Genomic DNA, 14706 nt, shown 5'->3' on the forward strand with positions numbered 1-14706 from the left:
TGACACACCGTGCGCCGGATGCGGAGCTAACCACGCGCGCACAGAGTGTTGGGCAAAGGACGCTGTGTGCCGGAATTGCGGGAAGAAAGGGCACATCGTCAAAGTATGCCGCAGCAGCAAGCAACCGCCACAGCGAGGCCGAGACGGACGGCGAACCATGATGGTCGAAGAAGAGTTCGACGTCATGTCGGTTGACGCCGCGATTGGGCAATCCATTTACGTGCCAGTGCAGTTGAACGGCACCCCAGTGTCGACGGTGCTCGATACAGGCTCCGGTGTCACCATAATCACGGTGGAGACATGGAGACAGATTTGTTCACCAAACTGGCCCCATACACGCATCCACTGCGTAGCTTCACCGGCCATACCTTACGTGTGATGGGAACAGCCACGGTAAAGGTCACACACGCGCAGACCCGGAAATCGCTGCCGATAGTGGTGGTTGCGCAAGGTGGCAACGTCCTTGGACGCGATTGGATACAGGCACTGGATCTGAGCCGGCTGAGCCTCAAGGATCTGCAGGCGTCATCCATCCGGCTGGTCGCCGGTGACCTCAAGCTGGACGAAGTCCTGAACCGCCACCGAGCCGTTTTTCGCGATGAATTGGGCCATTGCAAGCAGTACAAAGCGCATTTGTACTTGAAGCAAAACGCGAAGCCGGTGTTCTGTAGAGCCAGAACTGTGCCTTTCGCGTTCCGCGATGCGGTAGAGAAGGACCTGGACAGACTGGTGGAACGCGGTATCCTGACACCAGTCGATCATGCCGAGTGGGCAGCTCCGATCGTCGGTACTCAGAAGCGGGGTGGCGATATCCGGACATGTGCGGACCTCAGCACAGGCCTGAACGACTCCCTGGATGTCCAGAAGTACCCCCTCCCGACACCAGACGAGTTGTTCGCGAAACTCAATGGTGGCTGCAAATTTAGTACACTCGACCTGGCCGAAGCATACGCCCAAATCGAGCTGGACGAGGAGAGCAAGCAGCTGGTTGTGATCAACACACACAAAGGCCTGTTTCGCTACAACCGTCTCCCGTTTGGCGTGGCCAGCGGTCCGAGCATTTTTCAGCAGATCATCGAGCGGATCCTGCAGGGCTGTGAAGGTGTCGCTGTCTACTTAGATGACATTATTGTCACCGGTGCGACGGAAGAAGAACACCTCCGCAACCTCGAAAAAGTCCTGCAACGGCTCGAAGAGCACGGCCTGACGCTCAAGCAGACCAAATGCCGGTTCCTGCAAGAATCGGTGGAGTACCTTGGCTTTGTGGTGGACAGCCGCGGCCGACACATATCGCGCGACCGCGCCAAAGCGCTGCTGGATATGGACGAACCAAGGAACGTCAGCGAGCTACGCGCCTTCCTTGGCATGGTGAATCACTACGGGAAGTTCCTTCCCGATGTATCGACGAAGTGTAATGTCTACCACAATCTCCTGAAGACCGGAGTGACATGGGACTGGTCAAAGGAATGTGCGCGTCAGTTCCGAGAACTGAAAGAGGACATCGTCCGGGCGACATTCCTGGTGCACTTCAACCCGGAAATGCCACTGGTGCTGGCTGCCGACGCCTCACAATATGGCCTGGGTGCTGTCCTGTGCCACCGGTTCCCCGACGGGACAGAGCGACCGATTGCCCACGCGTCGAAGAGTCTCAGTGCGGCCGAAAAGAATTATGGCCAAATAGAGAAAGAAGCTTTGGCGCTGGTGTTTGGTTGCAAGAAATTTCACCAGTATATCGCTGGGAGGGAGTTTACGCTGCTGACAGACCATAAGCCGCTTCTCAGCGTGTTCGGCAGCCGGAAGGGCGTTCCCGTCGTAACCGCCAACCGCCTACAGCGATGGGCTCTGCTGCTCATGGGATACAGTTTCTCCATCGAGTACCGCAGGACGGAGGATTTCGGCCAAGCCGATGGGTTGAGCCGCCTGCCACTGCATTCTACGCAGCTGGAAGGCATATCCGGTCTCGGCATGGACAGTGTCGTGAGTGCCGTGCATAGCAACAACGCCAACCACCTGCCGCTGTCAGTCACAGCGATCGCGGAGGAGACGCTGGTCGACCCGGAGCTCCGAGAAGTAAGCCGTTACATCCTAAACGGCTGGCCTAGCACCACTGCCGACAGCCTCCGACCGTACAAACGGCTGGAGCACGAACTGGTCATGGTGAACGGCTGTGTTTGTTGGGGTCACCGGACTGTGATTCCTGACAAGTTCCGCCAGCAGGTGCTGACATATTTGCACGAAGCCCACATGGGGGCTGGGAAGATGAAAGCGGAAGCCCGAGGCTACTGTTGGTGGCCGCAGATGGACCGAGAAATTGAGCAGGTCACCAAAGACTGCCGTACTTGCGCGGAGCGAGCACACGACACCGCGAAGGTCCCGCTGGCCCAGTGGGAAGTTCCCGACGCGCCGTGGAAACGCGTACATATGGACTTCGCAGGCCCGTACCATGGAACCATGCTGTTCGTGGTAGTGGACGCCATGTCAAAGTGGCCGGAAGTCATTTCCATGAAGCACGCCACGACCGAGACTGTCATCGATGCTCTGCTCACGATGTTCAGTCGCTACGGAGCATTTGCAGAAGCCGTTTCCGACAACGGTACGCAATTTACTTCACAGCAGTTCGCGGATTTCTGTAACCAGTTTGGGATTAAGCATATCCGAACGCCACCGGGTCACCCGCAGTCCAACGGGCAAGCAGAGGGTTACGTACAGACCGTGAAAGAGGGAATCGCAAAGCTGATGGAAGACGGTAAAACACTTCCGGTTGCCCTGCGTCAGTTTCTCTGGCGGTATCGCAGCGTTCCACACGCCACAACGGGCAAGTCGCCGGCCGAGCTGTTTATGGGCCGCAAGATGCGTTCAACGTTGGACCTGCTGATTCCCGTCATGATGACCACAGCTGAACGGAACCGTGAGCGATACCGCAGGAATTTTGATAAGCGGACAGTTCCGAAAAGCTTTCAGCCTGGTCAGCTGGTTCTCGTTCGAGATTTCCGCCCCAGTCGCGACGTTGACTGGGTCAGTGGAAAACTGATCAAGCGGGACGGCGCCCGAATCTGGGAGGTTTCCGTCAACGGAACAGTCTGGCGCCGACACTATAATCAAATTCGACCGCGATACTGGCTGGAACCAGATGAAGTGAAACTTGGCAGTACACTGCCAGAAACGCCAGTTGTCGACGCACAGAACAATTCTGCAGCACGGATGGCGGATGAAACACCGAAACAGGAAGCGCGCCCTGCTAATGAAACGGTGAAACCTCCGCCAGATAACGTCAAAGAGACAACAACAGCGAAAAATGAGGCAGCGGTAGCTCAACAGCCAACCAAACCGAAAAAGGTCAAGCCGCCGCAGCCAGTTGAAAATTTACGTAGAACGGAGCGAACCATAGTGAAACCGGATCGATTAATAGCGGATCCTAAATTTGGTTCTTAACGGTGTGCTTGAGTGTGTTTAACTACAAACACACTGGGGAAGGTGTGACGGCATGTACTTTGTATATGACTTCAAGTGCTTAGCAACGTTAACCTTTATGAATATTTACATTCCTGACATACAGTCTACAGTTAGTCAGTTCTCTGGTTGGCTCGCGGAATTAAATAAAATATACGTATTTGGTAATACGTGACACCAAGTCCACGATGCACTGCTTTAACACGCCTGGCGTGACGGAATCGGAGTAGTGGCAGTCTTGTCGATATCCACGAACGCGCTGGATGGGGACGATGTCGGTGTGCGGCATGCCCGTGTCGGGACTCCGCCAGCGGACAATGGCCGCGTTGAAATACTCCGTTGTGAAGCCGCGTCCAATTTTAATTAATTCACCTGCCACCCACACCCAGGGACCCGCTGGCGTCTCGGGCACTAGAACCTTCCCCGGGATGACAGAACGGTGAGGAGCATTACTGAGCTCTGTAAACCAGCAAGGAGGCGTTTGAACGCGATCTGCAAAATAGACACGCTCGAACGGCGCATATTCACGACGCCGCCTGGGACAGCGCAGATCGATGATGAGCCCATCCTTCGCTAGGCCCACCACCTGCCCATAGCGTATTTGCTGATCACTGTCCCGCAAGAACACGGCGTTGAATTTAGACATTCCGCTGGGCATGGTTGACGACGTTCTGCACGAAATGGGATACACTGAAGATGGCTACAGCGGATTACAGCGAACTAACTAACAATCATTCAAACCACCGGTGATAGAAAGATCAGAATCGCAATAAGTTTGGTAGAAAAGTGAATGATAATTTCATAGTACACACGTTATATGAGTGAGAAACAGTTGAGTAAAATGAACCGCTGCACTAAATGTGAGGCCGCCAGTTACGGTCTTTGAATCTTAAAGACGTACTGCAGAAATGGTGACTGGCGAAGTACTTCGCCGGACAACAATATCGGTTCAGTACCTCTCCGTCGTTTAACAGCGCAGCCGGCTTTAGAGGTGGCATCTTGCCAGTACTATTTTCCTCAGTGAGAAGCAGCTTAAGCGTCCATCCTACATATGAAGTGTAGTGCATGAACGTACTCGAACAAATGATGTACGAGTATCTTGTGAATCAAGATGATGTCCTATGGATAATTCGCCGTAGCAGCGAAACAGCAATGTACAGGGTTGTTGCTATATTTAGCATTTTGTTGTCTGGTTGGCACCGTAGCGAGCATCGTTCATACAGAATATTTCGCCGCAACATATACGACCTGTAGTGCAGAGGTTTTGCGAGAAGAAGCCTTACTTTCGAATCATCACTGAAAAGAGGGAACAGCTAGCACCGGAACTGAATCCACGGCTGGGTATAACCGCAGTAGCCCACTGATGGCGTCATACGGAAGCAGGGTGGCCGTAGCAGATCCTGTCGATATTTTATACAAGAAACAGCCTCGGCTTCGCCTCCGCGTTTCTTGGGTTCTAAACTCCTTGGCCGGTTTACGGATTGTTAACTTAGAACGGATAAATCTGAAGAGCCCGATAACAAAAATTTTATAAAAAAATGGATGTTTTGGTTTCGTGCAGTCGAACGCAATTACTTTGACTTTACAGATCATTTTTTTTTAAATTTTCTTAGCGAAAACCCATCCGAATCAAATCACCCACGAGAGTATCACATTACAAACTAAAAGGACGCTAAGACTGGACAGTGGTGCTAGATAGGTCACCCATTAAGAACTTAGCAGGCCCTGCTCTATTTTGCTCAGTAATACAGTTTGGTCATACGTTCACCTAACGGGCTCTGTGCACTGGATAGCTTTGGCAGCTCGGTCACCCACCTACCTAATATAACGGGATCTATGCAAAGGACAGTACTGGTAACTCGGTCACTAGATCACTTAACGGAGTTTATGCGCTGGACAGTAGTGCTAGCTCGCTCATTAGATCATTTAACGGAGTTCGTGCACTGGACAGTAGTGGTAGCTCGGTCACTAGATCACTTAACGGAGTTTGTGCACTGGACAGTAGTGGTATCTCGGTACTCTTTCACCTAACGGGTTCTGGGCACCGGACAGTGGTGGTAGCTCGGTCACGTACTCACCTAGCGATTTTTTGACGCACTCAATCACTAGGTGAGTGACTGACCGAGCTCAACCTGTCCAGTAAGAAATATCGCAAGGTAAGGAGAAAAATCGCTAGGTGAGGATGTGACCTTGCTACAACTACTGTCCAGTGCACAGAGCCCGTTAGGTGAGCAAGAGCAAAGCCCGCTCGATGACTCACTCACCTAGTAGAAATTCCGCTCAGTGGGCAGTAATAGTGTTTCGGTCACTCACTTGTCTAGGGATTTTTCTTACTGGTCAGTGGTGGTAGCTCGGTCACCCACTCATCTAGAGATTCCGCTCAGTGGTCGGTGATAGTGTTTCGGTCACTCACTCGTCCAGTGATTTTTCGTATTGATTTTATATTTGATATTTTTATATTTTATATCGGTTGATTTTAAACGTGTTTCGAGCTCGGCAACAATGTTTGAATAACGCGAGTGTTCGAATAAGTACAATAATTTATTTATTTTTCGGTTTAATTAGTGTGATAATTATGTCAATTGGTATTTTGTATTGTATCTAGGCAAATATTTCTAAGTTTCAAGGTGACCTTTAAGATGGGTTGGATCAATCTGCTCTTGATGCCGGCTTGATACCGGCTCGATATTTTCATAAAAAAGCACATGCCGGCCACGTCTGAACTATCCCGGATCTAATGGCGTTGTCCGTTTTTCCAGAAGTTTTATGGTTATAGAGATCTCAAAACTATGGGGCGCCGCGCGTAGTATAGATCTTGTACTTAATATGTGCGAGGTTATTCCGTTAAGCAGTACTAACGCAAGGTATACTTTCCGCCAAGAGACACGTCTCAACACCGTCGGGAGGCCACGAATTAAAAAAAGAACCTTATCCATGAGACTGACAACATTGCTAGATTAAATTACAGTATATCGCTCACTCGATCCGCTAGTCAAGATCGAGTGAGCGGTTAGAAATCAAGTCAATCAAATACAATTTAAATACTCAACATACTTCTGTTGTGCTCTGGTCAATAAAATCGTGTTTATCATACTTTAAATCCACTCATACGCAAGAACGAAGCCACATATGGAGGATGCAATCTGCCGAATTTCTGAGCGGGGTTAGCTAGTGAACAATGTAAAAGCATAACAAGCGGCGCTCGTAATGAATGCAGCAGACAGAGAACGGAGTTTGCTTGAAAGCACCAATAAATCGAAAAGCACGGAAAGTAGCTGTATGTTAGTTGTTAAAAATCCGGGGACAAGAAAACCTCTTCAGAAATACGAGTATCAGTGCATTCCGAGCGTTTTGAATTAGCCACAGCGACAGCCAACACCTTTTTCTTGGCAGACGAAATCGACTTGAGTAGGCGCGCAATACGCGTCCGTTCAGCGCCGCCTGGGTAATCCCGGGCCAGGATGGTCAACTGCAGATTCCCCAGAACAACCCCATCCAAACGCCGAACGTCCACATCTCGCCAAAAGCGGCAAAGTTCAGGGCTCTCATATGTTCCGTAGCTGCAACATACGAAATAAAATTGGGAAGCAAAAGGAACAGATTCAACGCAGCATATCAGATTCATAGCAGTTTTTCCGATTTAAAATAAACTTCAAAAATTTCAAAATTCATTCGAGAATTGCGGAAAAGCGCTACGAACTTGAAATTGATTTACTTCCGACTTTATGGCCATGTGTCTTTTACAGTTAAGTTTGAACAAGATCGGGTAATAACCAGACTTTTGGTACACAACAATGCATTTAAACTTTTCGCCCATTTCAGTTCGTCATATCTCGACAACCGGATGTTGCGCGAGCAAACCGTTTTCAGAACAGTGTATACAAATCGTTTATCTTCAGAATGACATAAGGTGTTTCTAGAGGATGACATAAAGTGCTAGTACTAAAACGTCATTCGGAGTGCGCAACGTAAAGTTTAAGTGTGTGTAAACCATTTTTAACACCTTGTACCGGCTACTACCGGGCTACGCTCCTTAATCAGCAAGCTTACAATTTAAGCAGATGTCGAAGCTCGCGCCACTGCGGCTTCCGATATGGCACCGTTTTCACCCATTGGGCATGGAGAGCCATGACGCGCTGCTTTACCGCGGGATCCACCGGAGGACAGTTGGCCTCTAACGCCAATTTGAACTGCTGCATACATTCTGCTTTTTCCTCTTTACTTTCGGCATACGGAAAGCTCATCGCGGGAATCCTAATGCTCATAAAGAAAGACCCCTTAGATTCGACAAATCCCGGCATTGGATGCTGAAATGCACTACCGACAATGTCCGTCGAGTAAGACGAACAGTCAAAATCCACCGTGTAATTTCGGATGAACAACCGTTGGCAGACGTTCGTGAAATCCAGCGGATAGAAATACATAACACTCAAACGGTCATCTTCGGGATCTTGTTCTTTTCTGGGATTGGCTCGGCTCACACGCACCCGCAGATTCATCAGCATGATCAGCCGGAGTATGCATCGGATTTGTAACAGCTGTACAATAAGGGTCAGATAATTGAGAGGGATGCCATCTGTATTGCGGTGGAAGAGATTGTACAAAACCAGTGCGTGAGTGTTGACGTTAACGGTGTGGTGCAGCAAGCGCGCTAGCAGGTACCCTTCCGTAGTTCGTTGCAGCGGCCATTGCGAACTGAGATTGGCCAAGTCCAGGATGATGCACGCGTCGGCTGCGGGATCCGGCAGCAAAAAATCCCACAGTGCACAGGTTCTGTAACAGTTAATTAGCGGTATTGTGAACAAATTGCTTATTATTGTGCACGAGATTCTGAAACGAGTGGTCACGAACACTGCATCCGAAGGACGTAAGATTAATACGTATTAGTGTTGGTCCGTTATACGTGATCGCACGTAGTAGATAAAAATCCCTTTTAAATACACCTGCGGAATATGCACTCACCGTTTCGCTCTGACTTTAGAGTGGATATCGAGGGATTCCAGGACGAGCGACATGACTTCAGGCGGCAGGCCCTCGAACAATTCATGATCTGCTGTACAGCCTATACCATATGAATCGAATTTTATGTGCACTTGCATATAATGCATCTACATGGTTACAATTGACATATACATAGATCAGCATATACATATACATAACCGGGGAAGCATGCTCGCAATATTATTTAAGCGCTTGTCGATAAAAGTTCAACGGGGTAGCGCGGCGTCTGCGCTGGGCACGATGGAAGGGATTGATAAACCGAATAAAATTTTCTTGTTGCAGTTTTTGTGGTCCTTTCATTATTTTGTCTTAAGTTTGATTTGGCCAACAAAGTTTTGTATATACATAATAGGGAATTTGCATTTAAATATAGATATAGATATATATTTGGTCATATACATATTACAATACATTACGTACAGATATACATATACCGTACATAAACAGTTACTAACATAATTATGCAGATACCTAATAATTACATATAAATAATATAGACATATACTGTATTTACACAAGTTTAAGAGCCACAAAAAAGACCGGGTGCGCGCAGAATATCCGACGGCTTTTTTGAACTTCAAAGAAGCCGCGCGCTATTGTTTACGGCTTCCGCCATTTTGGTGGCTCTTAAACTTGTGTAAATACAGTACACATATACACACATATATATACATATATACACATATACACATATCTATACACTTATACAAATACATATGCATTAATGCATATACTCATAAAAGTACAAATACAACTGCATATTATACACATGCATGTACATATCCATTTTATATATATACGTATACAAACACATGTACATGTACTGTATTTACACAAGTTTAAGAGCCACAAAAAAGACCGGGTGCGCGCAGAATATCCGACGGCTTTTTTGAACTTCAAAGAAGCCGCGCGCTATTGTTTACGGCTTCCGCCATTTTGGTGGCTCTTTAACTTGTGTAAATACAGTACAATTTCTGTATACATATGCAGTCACATTTCGGTAAATTAGGTTTCCTCCTTATTTTTGCAATCGCAAAGAATGCTATGTTAAATGTTTCGGTAATTCTGTGAATGTCCCCCTACCGGATATCGTATACCGGCCATCAGGGCATCGCTCTGGCCTTCCATAGTACTGAGACAGATAATGTTCCACACCAGCGGAAATTCTCTCCGCAGTATTAATTGTCCACGACATCGGTTCCCATCCGTTTGGGCAGGCGAACGGCGCTATGTGCGAGCACTGCATGTGCCCAATCAAGAAATATATAGTTGTCGCATCTATGCGCACAAACAACCAGTCCTTCATCTGATACTCTCTCCGTTTTCCCCTCGGAACACCATATCCAGCATCCGCGTAAGACGATATTCGTCAATATTCAACAGTTCCAAGGTCTTGGCAGGGATGATCACTTTCTTTAGGCGGAGCGACTCGTCTACTTCGTCCGTTGGAAACCGCGGGATGCTTTCAATATCGACCATTTGCCAGCGATGTACAATGTGAAACTCTTGCCCGTGATCCAAAGAATTCACAACGACGCAACTGAGTAGCAGATTCGCCTCCATACTGTTCTGCACCAGTTTCCCTGGGCGGTATACATAGGGACCAGTGGGAGTGTTACGCAGTGCAACATACACCGGTTTGTCCCTCATTATTTTATGGAGAAGATCGTACGGTTTCCAAGGAAAGGTCTGCGCTTTCTTAACAGGAACCCAGCACGGCGGAATATCGGCACAATCGAAATCTATAAAGAGACGATAGCCGTCCGCGTCTTGACATGTATCTTCGTCCGTGTCTTGTACGAATCCCAGGTAGAGTTCGTCGGCAATCAAATTAACCATCACCACATTGCCGAGGTTAAAAAGTCCACGACGTCGTCCCGTCGAGAAATACGCGTTAAGAGCAGGCTGAAACGGCATTTGTGGATTGAATGGGGCACTTGCAAAGTGTGCGAATTTGCAGGATTAACTTTCTGGATGCAGGAGCCCAAGTTTAAGTGCACTGCGCTGAGTTGAAATAGCACACTGAGCACAGTACGAAGCAGGCATTCTAAACGATCATCCAGCAACAGAAAATCAATAGGCTGTTTCGTCTAGACTCTTCTTCAAAACACAGTTGGTAGTGCTGACTGCACCGTATGTGCTTGCACAGACGGTGACGTGTGGGGAGGGGTACACATCGGATCTCTATACGAACGTCTGGACTCCTGTACGCCTTTACCTACACATCGGGAGTTATCTAGCCTTCTCTATCATTGATTCATTACTACTTGTACATAGCGATGTATATGATGCGGTCATAACGCAAACTCGCAAAGTCTATATAAAATAAGCTACGGTTTCTCCTAATATCGGATAACAGTCGCATTTAGTCTTGCTCTTTTTGATTTCCTTGAGTTGTGAAATGCGTTGTGAGTTAATAAAAGGCAGCATCTTCCGAGTTGATTGGCATTCATAGTCGCCCTTACGGATTATAGCGTAATTGGCACGGTTTGATCTTGCCTTAACTGGTTACTCTCGCCTGACCCACGCAGTAAACGCAGTACCCGCTACCGGAAGTTAGTATTACGCTCGTGTTGCTGAAGGGTACCGGCTCAGGAATTCCTGACCGTTCTACCCATCATAGTCCGCATCCTTGAGAATCACCGTAACACAGTTGAGATAAGAGCGTTCTACTGATTGAGTCGTGGCTGAGGAAGTGGATAAAGCTCTACCTCGCCGTAGCTAGTCTTTATTCTACCACTACTACGGAATACTCTGCACAGACAAAGCATAGCTCTGAAACGCTTTTAATAATATTATGAGTTGCAGTCGCATAACAATATATGTACACTTGCAGCAACACTGTTACACCGCAAACGTGCGTATAGTTTGTGCTGATACCGATAAAGGTATTTCTACGCTCGTCGCTCTGTACGTTATACCTGTAAACATCCATCGGACTTGCTCGAATCGAACAGATAACCAGTATTGCACCGAACAATATTAAAATAAAAACGAATAAATAAAACTTACAAAGCAAACGAGTTTGTCCTTACAGTTCAGAAAAATGCAGAGCGTTCTAATAACCAGGAACACGGCAAATAAAAAGTACGATAATTATTACTAATCATATTAGCCTACCTGTGCATGCAAATCCAGAGAGAGAAACTCCGTTCCGTCTAATACAAAAGTCAGATACCGTCGTACCTTGACATGGCAGCGTAAAATGATGACCAAATTCTAATAAACTGCTTGCGAAAAACATCTGACTGCGAGATTTTTGCCGTAACCTTTGATGTAGGCACTCTTTCGGAATTAATCTAGAGGCGAAGTAGTTTTGGCAAAACTGAGAAAGAATCTACAAGTTAGCTTGCCTCATTAACGACTCCAAAGGAGCGCTTTCGCGGGAGCATTCTAAATGGCTGCAACACGTTTTCAATAACTTTCCGGTGTTTTCGCAATAGTCTTGCTTTAAGCAGTTCTGAAGTACCGTTAGCGCATTACACTGTATGCAACCGGAAGGCAGTTGAGTGCATCCTGAACGTGCAAAGCGTAGTGCGTGCATCCCTGCGTAGTGCGACTAGCGAACTCTGTAGTGCAGTGCATTACAAGCTTGTCCGGTAATTTCTGCCGGTTCAAAACAGCGAGATACACAAATTTGCGTGTTACGCCAAACGTAATGTAGTGGCAATCGCTATAGCGCAAATTCCGCGCTAAATATGTGCTATCTGTACCTTTACGACAGAAATTACCGGACAAGCTTGTACAAGCCGGACTACAAACTGAGCATATAAAGGTAAAGGTTGAGCGAAAAGCGCACTTAGAATGATGCCACCACATTACATTTAACGCAACAACAGGTTACACTCCGTAGTTAGATCGCCAATGTACTGCATCGACTTTAATTAGCCACTACCCTCTAGGCGACTCCGGTTAATCTATTAAAATATTTGGTGTGCACTGGCAAATTCCACGCCAAATGCTTGTTACGGGCTTAAATGGTGCAGGGTAGCGTGGAGTGGTATGAAGTTAGTCAAGTTTGGCGCAACACGAAATTTGTTACTCTCGCTTTATCAGTTTATGGTCAATTTGTTGCCTGGATTGCAAACAAAATTTCTAGTAACATGTAAATTTGTTATTCTCGCTGTATCAGTTTATGATCAATTTGTTGACTGGCTTGTAAACAAAATTTCTAGTGCACTCAAAAGCAGGTGAATAAAAAGCAGGTGATTAAACAGATACAGCAAACGCAGCTTATATCACTTTAGTGCCGACAGAATTGTACACGGAGGTCTTTTCGTATCTGGATACTGTAACGCAGATGAAGATCGCCAGCACCCGGAACACGCTGCGTCACAGGGATCGGGAAGTTCGGGATGAGTTCACGGCGGATCTCCGTGGACGACACCCTCACACTCCAACGTGATAGTGTACCGCGTTAACTGGATACCTCCACACTGCAGATTGCCGCACGCGCTGATGAAATCCGCAAGGTTAATGCTGACGTTACGAGACGGTGCCCGTAGCCGATGCAGCGCAAAAGCGGAGGTCTCCGTATCGGATTCTGTATCGTAGCGGATACCGATCCTCAAATACAGTTTTTTTGTACAGCATGTTCAGCCAACTTGGTCTTTACATAGTACTCGAAAATTTTAGAATCGGTTGAACCGTTATTCACGTTGTAAAAACCCAGTGACGAAACGCTGAAGCCACGCCACAAGACCCACTACACTACGCCAACTTATGTATTTCACTCATCAACCACACATGTGCGGTTGCAGCAAAAACTCGCTTTATGTGTGCGAATATGATCACACAAGTAACCGGGATCAAACTACGTTAAAAAAACCATTAAAATTAACAGTTAAAACACAAACAAAAACATTAAAAATAACAAGTTAGCGAGCATGCAAAAAATTTCAGATTATTCACAGGTTTATACTTGCGCAATAATTCTGCACACACTTCTCATCGATTTTCGAAACCAGCTGACTGCTTCCACCATGCGGGTCTGGCATCGGGTTGTTTAGACGTACTTTTTATTAGCGCAAGCCAGTCATATTACAAATTTTGTTACAAAAAGCGATTTTATCACAACAACAAAATTTCTGTTAAATTATCCGTTCCGTCCATGGTTCCAAGAACGGACGTAGCGCTGCCTCGTTGAATTGCGATTGACAGAGGCTGGCGGACGTATTCGTGTGAGCGAGGTTCACCAGTGTGCCGCTGCAGACGCAGTGACAGACGCTTACCGATTTTCTTCACTAAGATAGATGCCGACTTTCCCCAGGGCCCAAGTGTTTAAAATTCAAAGGCTAGTGGTGCGAAAATGTATCTGCCGTCAAGATACGCGTACAGCCTGGTTTTCTTGTCCTCGGCCAGGGCAGCGGCTGATCCCGCGGCTGACGAAATAGACTTGATATGCGATGATGCGACGTTTCTACGCAGGTAACATCCCAAGCTAAGCACATGCCACGTTTCCAAGCAAACGTAGTGCATCCGTCCGGGCGGTGATCGGATGTATGGGGTGTGCCGCGGGGTGCAAGCTTCGCTAGGATGCCCGCTGGAACTAGTGATCGGCAAACTATCCCGTTCAAACCGCTGTGGCGGGCATGTCTTCCAGCGGAGAACGAGCATGACAATCCGTGGTGGCCGTACATGTCGACTGGTTTGTAGCATTTTGCGCACGAGTGTGCTTCACAAATAACTGCATCCAACCTTAGCCCGACAAATAATTTCAGCGTTTCGCCATCAAGAAGGTTGCCGATATGCGCTGAAGGTAGAGCATTCAGCCAGATACCGGCTTCCAGTCTGGACTGAGCTAGCAGACGGGCTTTGTTGATTTCGTCGTCTCCAAAGACTTCCAGCAGTGTTGCAAGCGATGCCCTGCAGATCGGTATGTCCCACGCTCGCTGTGACGTTGGAAAGCTCAGCTCGGGGAGGTCTGGCAAGCCGCTTTTAGCTTTCCACGGTTCCTGAGCGCTAGTGACATCCAAGGCCGCGTGACCACGGAGCAGAAGCGACACCAGTCTGGATGCGGAATGAATCGAAGCCAAACACTATGGGAGAGCTAACTCTTCCGCACGACGAATGCCGATGCCGCCTCTGTTCGCAGAGAGGGTTGCCTGACGCCAACAAGGGCAGTCTATTCTGTTGGTCTGGACATTGCACAATGTTTGAAAACACTCCCGCATTACTTCGTCAATCTGGTATAGAAGTTGTGGCTGTTTCCAAGCGTTAGAACACCGCAGCATGTATATAATCTTTGGGGCACCA

The 14706-nt window shown here is 47.6% G+C and overlaps 2 protein-coding genes across 2 annotated transcripts; one reads left to right on the forward strand and one right to left on the reverse strand.

The window, feature by feature from the left end:
* Positions 1-378: 378 nt before the first annotated feature.
* On the forward strand, positions 379-3432 carry LOC129600777 (uncharacterized protein K02A2.6-like). The gene has a single exon (XM_055499357.1). The coding sequence runs from the start codon at positions 379-381 to the stop codon at positions 3430-3432; it is 3054 nt and encodes a 1017-aa protein (XP_055355332.1).
* A 3139-nt stretch (positions 3433-6571) lies between these two features.
* Positions 6572-9746, reverse strand: LOC129600772 (uncharacterized). The gene is made up of 4 exons (XM_055499353.1): positions 9535-9746; positions 8413-8512; positions 7501-8223; positions 6572-7010 (listed from the first exon to the last, which is right to left on the reverse strand). The coding sequence occupies exons 1-4, from the start codon at positions 9695-9697 to the stop codon at positions 6740-6742; spliced, it is 1257 nt and encodes a 418-aa protein (XP_055355328.1). The 5' UTR covers positions 9698-9746; the 3' UTR covers positions 6572-6739.
* Between the last annotated feature and the right edge of the window lie 4960 nt (positions 9747-14706).

This window comes from Paramacrobiotus metropolitanus, unplaced genomic scaffold (assembly GCF_019649055.1).
Source record: "Paramacrobiotus metropolitanus isolate TYO unplaced genomic scaffold, Prichtersi_v1.0 Parri_scaffold0000195, whole genome shotgun sequence".
Taxonomy (NCBI): Eukaryota; Metazoa; Tardigrada; class Eutardigrada; order Parachela; family Macrobiotidae; genus Paramacrobiotus; species Paramacrobiotus metropolitanus.